The sequence below is a fragment of the Scatophagus argus genome, chromosome 15, assembly GCF_020382885.2.
Source record: "Scatophagus argus isolate fScaArg1 chromosome 15, fScaArg1.pri, whole genome shotgun sequence".
Lineage (NCBI taxonomy): Eukaryota > Metazoa > Chordata > Actinopteri > Scatophagidae > Scatophagus > Scatophagus argus.
This window is the reverse complement of record NC_058507.1, coordinates 5,568,624-5,576,575: the sequence shown is the minus strand read 5'-3', so window position 1 is coordinate 5,576,575 and position 7,952 is coordinate 5,568,624. Positions and strand designations below refer to the sequence as shown.

Below are 7,952 nucleotides of genomic sequence, written 5' to 3'. Positions count from 1 at the left end.
AATATCCATGTACGATATTATTAGAGTAATTTGCTAATTTTTAGTACAGAAAAATATCGTATTGTGCAGCTTTTTAAAAAAGCGTAAAAAGTCACCTGCGTGAGAGTGGACTTTGGCTGTGAAACAAGGCACAGAATACAATTTCTTGACTTCAAAGCTGGTTGGACGAAGCCCAAATTTATTTTTTTTCCTTATGTGCTCCTGTGCAAAAAAATGTGAGAAATGAGATCTGATTGGGTTAAACTGCTCCGGCTTCTTGAGCATTAAGGCGAGATGCTACTGAGGGCTACCTGGCGTTGTGCTGCAGGAGACTACTTGAACGCCGTTAACTTCACATGAGAGCCTCTCCTAATTTTTTTCCCGTTTGTTTGTTTCTGTTTTTTTGTTGTTGTTGTTGTTTTTTTTTTCCTTTTTTTTTTTTTTTTAACAGGGTCTCTCAGACGAGTGTGTGCATCTGAATTTAGGTAACACTCAGCTTGCGTCCAATGATATCAAAAGAAAAAAAGAACGAGGGGGGTTAATCATTTACGCAGCCACTTAACACGCGGATGTGTATTTATTTACTTATCAGTATCAGTCAATTTCCCTCCCCGCAAGTGCACTTTTGCATGTCTGAGTACGATAAGGCATAACACAAACAATCCTGCAATCACTGACTGGAGGCCTCTCATGGCCATTAAAAGTCAGTAGTTCAACTGAGGAGTGGTTCTCCAACTCTCAAGTCCATATAGGCCTCCTTTCATCAAGAGGCCCTCGTAAACATCACTACAGTTAATAAAGTGTATTGTGGTCAGCAAGTCTCAAGGTGCAGCCGCGTGTTTATCAGCGACAGCAGCAAACTCCAAGCCCAGCAGCTGCAGCGTGTGCGGACACCGCCCGCAGCCGCCGGGATGAACATTTATGATCATGTACGGCGCTTATGTTATTGTTGGTGGGAGGGGAGCACATGTCTTGTAAGTGAAATTACGCTCGGTGAAAGGAGGCTAGAGCTGTTTTGTATTGTTGCCGATGCCCCGCCTCTGATGGTAGCCTTAAACCTGGCACCCAGCTAAAACAAACCAAAGCCAGCACCGAGCTCCCACTCAATCCAATTAAGGCGGACTTGAGGCGCTCTCCTACGTGTTCATCTACCAGGATCGACGTTGAGACAACAGGAACCAGAGGGGCTTTGGCCGGAAAAAAAAAAAAAAAAAAAAAAAAAAAAAAAAAAAAAAAAGGGGAGAGAGGAGAGATTGCCTTGCCTTCTAATTTCTCCCTCTCCAGCCTCAGAACAATGTCGATGAGCCCTAAGCATACGACTCCTTTTTCTGTTTCCGATATCTTGAGTCCCCTTGAGGAGAGCTATAAGAAAGTAAGTATGGAGAATAACAACTTGGGGGCACCTCTCAGTTCCTACCGGCAGCCGCAGGTCTCCCAGGCGGCGATGCAGCAGCACCACATGGGCCACAATGGGACTGTGTCTGCGGCTTACCACATGACTGCGGCAGGTGTTTCTCAGCTGTCACACACGGCCATGGGGGGCTACTGTAACGGCAACCTGGGCAACATGGGCGACCTTCCGTCCTACCAAGATGGCATGAGGGGCAGCACCACGGCCACCGGCTGGTACGGAGCCAACCCAGACCCGCGCTTCTCCACCAGTGAGTAGCCTGCACCTGTGCTTTGACTCCAGCCTTTGAGTTGTAGCAGCGCGTATAATGCGGAAATGCGGTTTTATGTGCACGTTTCGTGTGTATGCCGCATTTTTAGCGCCTGCTGTATTGTTCTCTGTCACCTGGACGTGTTGGTGCGCCAAAGTGGGCACTCTCCAAACCCGTCCAGTTTCGATTTCTTCAGCTAGATTTTAATTTTATCATCAAGATGGGCAAAGATGAAGTTAAAAACAAAACAAAACACGCATGTCACCCACGGCGTGCGACATCCGGAAAAAGTCTAACCATAGCATTCATGTCCACAATTTTCCTGTAACCTCTGCACCTTTCAAAGCTAATTCAATGTGGAATACTTCATCACATTAGCCCAGCCTAATAATACGCTGTCAGTCATGGGCTATTGCTTCACTCTGTGCTCTGGGGTTTACTTTATAGAACTTGACAGTTTGATAATGTATGAAAATGGACTTTGATACGCACTGGGGTTTGTTTTTATGAACGCGTTCGTCCTCCTATTTGGGAAGCATTTTAAGAGTCATTTTCACTCGGCTGCTTGTAAACATGCAGACCATGTTGAGTGGCACTTTTCTGACCACCATGGAAATAGTTGGAATTACATTATAGCCAGTGTTAACAACACTATGATCCATAGCTTCATCCGTCAAAAAAATTAATCAATTTTTCGCTTAGACACAGATTTATTTTGCAATTATTTGTGTCTTTGTTTCCTCAGTTTCTCGCTTCATGGGCTCGTCGACTGGTATGAACATGGGCAGCATGGGAAGCCTCAGCTCCCTGGCAGACGTGGGTAAAGGCATGGGCTCTCTGTCCAGCACCCCGAGGAGAAAGAGGCGAGTGTTGTTCTCCCAGGCGCAGGTCTACGAGCTGGAGCGACGCTTCAAGCAGCAGAAATACCTGTCGGCCCCCGAGAGGGAGCACCTGGCAAGTATGATCCACCTCACCCCGACCCAGGTGAAAATCTGGTTTCAGAATCACCGGTATAAGATGAAGAGGCAGGCGAAAGACAAGGTGTCCCAGCAACAGATGCAGCAGGACAGCGGCTCCTGCCAGCAGCAGCAGCAGCAGTCTCCGCGGAGGGTGGCCGTGCCGGTGCTGGTGAAGGACGGGAAGCCGTGCCAAGGCAGCAGCCACACGCCCACGTCCTCCGCGCAGACCCACCATCAGCAGGGCGGCAATGTCATGATCATGTCCAACAACACGTCCGGCCTCGGGCAGCATCAGAGCCAGCAGGTGGGAAGCACAGGTCACTCTCCAGATCTGGCGCCTCACTCCTCCAGTCCGCCGTCACTGCAGAGCCAAGTGGCCGGCCTCTCACACCTCAATTCCCCCGGCGCAGAGTACGGCTCGGCCCTGCAGTGTTCAGCCCTGTTATACGGCAGGACGTGGTGACAGGAGGCGCCGGCTATGATTTAAACCAACACTTCTATTTAAAGAAAAAAAAGACTTTTTTTTTTCTTTTTCTTTCAAGACTCGACAAGTTTCAATGTAAATGTGCGCATCTGAACAAGAGCCGAGTGACCATCGGCGCAGCTCTCTTCTTTGAATTTTCACCCTTTGGAAGGAAGTGTGACTTATACGGAAATGAAGGAGGAAAAAAAAAAACAAAAACAAAAAACTAACACTTTTGACCAGAATCTGCGGATGTGAAAGTCTTGGATTTATTTATGTAAATTATATTGAGACAAAAGAAGAAATCAGCAGTCATATAGGCCGCATTAGTTGGGAAAAAGTGAACCTGAACAGGGAGGCAAATATACAATAAAACTGCTGTATAAGGGTGCTGTTAACCCCCACCCCCACCCCAACACAAAACACACACATGACTCTGATTTATAATAGAATTTAATGTAAGCCGTAGATCTAGCTTGTATATTTCTGTAAAAGGTTTGAATTTTAGCTATCTGTTGTACAAAGTTTTTGACGCTATTGCCGGTTTGTTGTCGTTTCATTGGTATTTGTACGTTTTATTTCTTTGTAACTTATATAGATATTTGACTTACTACAAAACAGTCCTATTAATAAATTATGTAAACAAGACAGTTAAGCTTTTTGTGAAATTATGTCGACATCTGCGATGTTAAATGGAGAAAATAACTCTTTGGGGAGAAAAAAAATCAGGAGAACAAAACTGAAACCCGTGCGTTATTATTATTATTACTATTATTATTTCCTCGATTATAGTATTATAGGCCTAGGTTTGTTTTCGCCTTTAGGAAAGTCTCATTGTGAGAAAATGTGATGCAAATTTTTCTACGTTGAAAAAAAAAAAAATCACGGCCATGTTGTTAAATAAGTTCCGGTTTGGCAAACCGACAGGACTTGATACTTTATCAACACTTAGGCTCTTATTCTGACATTACAATTAAACACTGGGGCCTATTTTTCCTGTTTTCCTCTGTGACAAACCACACACGGCTCAGCCTTATCGTGAAAGGCACCGAGCATTTCCTGCTGCGTAAACTGAGCCTTTACGCGCAGCTTTCTCTCTCTCTTTCTCTTTCTTTCTTTCTTTCTTTCTTTCTCACTTTCTTTCTTTCTTTCTTTCCCTCTCGTTGTGTGTGTTTTTCGAGCCTACACGCTGAATGTGTGAGTCACAAAGGTGAGGTCTGTCGGCTCCCCAACATCAAACACAAGCGCTGCGCAAAGAACAGCTTATCGATGAAATCCCTGACCAAACAGCGCGGGTTTCTTCTTAAATCACCGTCGGCGCGCGGCTATCAGCTGCTTCATCAATAATCAATCAGGGAACTGAAAGGAAACGGCGGAACGCTGTTTGTGTCCGGTGTCAATAACAAACCAACACAGGGTTTACACAAACATTTTTTTTACAACCCAGGCTACAGGCCTGTTTAATCTCGTAGTGTTATTTTAAACGGACGCAATAACGAACAGACAGAACCAGTGATTTATTTCTCTTTAACTGGCGGCTCTGTAAATATAAGCTATAATAATCATTAGGCACTATTCTCCCGCCACCTAAAAGCGCCATAAGTATTAACTGTAAACACTGCGGTTGCTAAGCGACGGAGGTAACGACAGGTGATTTTCGTTTATGGCTGAAATAAGTTGTTTTCTATTCAGAGTTGTCCTCCAGCTGTAATTTCAAACGGTTCTGGTCTGGATGAGGTGCAATACAGCTTTAACTGAATTTAAAATAGTTTGATTCAAGAACAAAAAGGTGCTTTTAGACTTGTGGCTCAAGTTCTATCTGTCTTGATTTCAAAAAGGAAAAAAAAGAAACGTTGTCATTGCATCATTGTTTGAATCGCACGTTAATTAGCACAGATATTCCCGGACGGTCACTCGTTGTTATGAGATAACCGGTTATTTCTGTGCTTGCTGCTGCTTCTCTGAAGCTTTGTTTCAAACTTCACCAAAACCGACTCGTTTTGCGATTTCTTGCCGCTTTAATTCAGGCTCAAAATGAGAAAGCAAACACCCTGTAATCGATCGACACATCGTCTGGCTATAGTCGACTATTTTCTCTGTCGTTGCCCTCGAAATAAGTTGCCAGTTACGCTACAAATAAAACAAACTATGAAGTGTGTGTGTGTGTGTGTGTGTTGTAGGCCTACCGCCGCTCACAGCTCCAGTCTGCACCTGACTCCTATGGGCTCACTCATTCATATCCCGGTTGTCTGACTGCATTTTCAGCCCTTAACTTCCGGATATTATGCTTGTTTAATTATATTTCAACCGCGACGTTGGCGAGCTTTTAAATACGAGAGCTTCTTTAGTGGAAACCTTGAAAGTGTTGGTGTTATGGCTTTGACACCTTTGGGCTCCTGGCATGTGAACTGATTCCTCTGGAGGGAAGAATTTCAGGCGCGACTCACTTTTATCGTTTGACGCGTAACTTCAAAAACAACAACAACAACAATATGAAAACAGGAAACTAAACTTTACACTGACCTCTTCTCTAATATGCGTGTGTCACTTTAAGACAAGCAGTCCCGGTGTTAGCAGGCAGCCTACACCCCCCCATCCCCCCTTTTTTTCCTTTTTTGTTTTTATGCAGGGGACTTTCAAGCGAAATCTCTGCAGCATCAAAAACTGTCTTCTATTAGGTATTTTGCAGAGCTGGTTTTGTTCGGGGGAAAAGTGAGAACTTTGGGATTACATTAACATGTCTTTGGCGCGGTGTGTGGTCTTTGTGTGCAGCTTGTAGCTGTTGAGAATGACTTGTTGGAAGCGTGTGTGCTCTCATCGCTCTCTTTTGTAGAAACCCACAGTGCAACTCCCCAAGTCCTCCTGGCTTTATGGCGGGCTGGTCTCCATGAACCCCAAGCAATTAGTTCCTAATCTCAAGGTAATCATATTTGAGTTAGTGCCTGGATGTTGAATTTTATTCGCCTGTTTAGCTTCGGCATCACTTTGGGGTACCGTGTAGCATCGAGAAGTCCTGCTTTATGCATCAGTGGCATGTAGTTAAAACTGAATTTTAAGTTTATGCAGATATAATGGGTGTGAATTGGAGTTAAGGCTGCAGTAAATTCCCAGAGACACTCACCAAGCTATAGAGTTGATTTAAATCTCGACAGGTGTAAAACAAAGAGAATTATGTGGTTTTAAAGACTAAAATTTGATTGTTAATTAAGAAATTTTGCAACCTATAATTAAATCGGTATTTTTTCTTAACAAAAATGACACAGTGTAGTGACCCCGAGCATTTTCACCGTATTAAAAGGAATATTATCAAAATAGTGGATAAAGTGGATACACTCTCAGGACAAAGCAGGTGTTATATTATTAAATCACCTGAAGATGTGCGATGTTTCTGCAGTGTGCAGGAGTCACGGAACAACTGGGGGCGGGAGTTATATATCCATAATAAAATGTGAAAAAGTTAAACTGTTTTTTTAAAGCGTAAAACATAAGAATAATATTAGAAACAGACAAAAACAAGAGCGTCGTCGTCGACTGATTAAGTGAAAGTGTGATTTCTGACAAGTGGGCCTACAGTATACTGATGACTATGGCGGTATTTGTGATATGAACACTGCACTGAGTCTATTACAGTTTTATGTGGTATTTTTTTGTTGATTTTTTTTTTCCTGTTGCAAGAGGCTATGGACGTATCCATGAAAATGGGGGACCAAATCTGCCCCCCACCCCCACCCCACACATACAAACTAAAAATAAATAATAATTCATACATTTAACTCAACTCATTTCCTGCCATTCTAATATTGGAAAAAAATAACTAAAAGTTGGGATGGACTTTCTGTTTTTTTGTTTTTTTTTTTTTCTACATAAAAATGTTTAATAGTTCACTGTGTTTTTCTTTTTTCAACCTCCTCTTGTTTCATTGTATGTAAAGGCAGAGATAAGAGATAAATAAAGTCCATACATAACTCGTCATCCTACCCAGAGACATATGCATTGTTATGTAAAGGCAAGTTTAGATATTGTGGCCAAGGTTTAGCAAATAGTTCTTTTTAATTTTATTTATTAACATCTGTGAGCAGCAGGAACTGTTGTGCTCTGCTCTGATTTTTTCCTTTCATCCTATCGTCTCCTCTCCTTTCCTCTCCTCTCATAACCATTGATGAAATTCTAATTTACAAAAACTATCACAATCAACAGTCATATAGCCCTGTAACACTCAAAGTACACTCTTTAATACATCTGAAAGTAATACAGAAACCGTACAGTGGTTGATATTGATTGCACCTGCCCACAGCAGTCGAGCACTGGCCTCTGCTGGGGTACAGCAACACCACTTGGACGAACCGCACACACAGAGCTGCAGTAGCCTACACTGTAACACTAGAGCCGCTAGTAATATTAATGTTAATATGTTAAGCTTAGTTATGATTATGATTTTACTTGCTAATCATTTATTTTGCAAGATTTTACATGGATAGCTGCTGAAGCCAAGCAAATCTTTGAATTTAGATTTTTATTTATATTTTTAAAAGTATGTTTGAATGTTAGGGGAATGCCTAGTAGTATAATTATTGCCTGGCAAGAGGCAGATGTGGTGCTGTCCACGGTACTGAAATAGATGTACACAGAAAGTCAGTACAAAGATGGGCTTTAGTAGGCTAACAAAAATGTGTATGATGAGTTAGATAAAATCAAGTCAAATCTAACACATCTTTAAAAATAGCCAGAAACTCCACAGAACTATTTTTCAATCTCATATTAACCTTGTTCAGAGATTATAAAAAAGCCTACTTCTTCTTCTTTTAAAGCACAGCCATCTCTTTCCAAGGTTGCTCTTTCTTGAGTTCCTAAACATTTCACTGCAGCAGGCCTAAGCATTCATGTGCATTA

General features: G+C 42.4%; 1 protein-coding gene across 1 annotated transcript; it reads left to right on the top strand.

Moving 5' to 3' along the window:
* Positions 1-562: 562 nt before the first annotated feature.
* Positions 563-4,416, top strand: nkx2.1 (NK2 homeobox 1). Its single transcript, XM_046413972.1, has 2 exons — positions 563-1,640; positions 2,386-4,416. The coding sequence occupies exons 1-2, from the start codon at positions 1,274-1,276 to the stop codon at positions 3,060-3,062; spliced, it is 1,044 nt and encodes a 347-aa protein (XP_046269928.1). The 5' UTR covers positions 563-1,273; the 3' UTR covers positions 3,063-4,416.
* Positions 4,417-7,952: the final 3,536 nt, after the last annotated feature.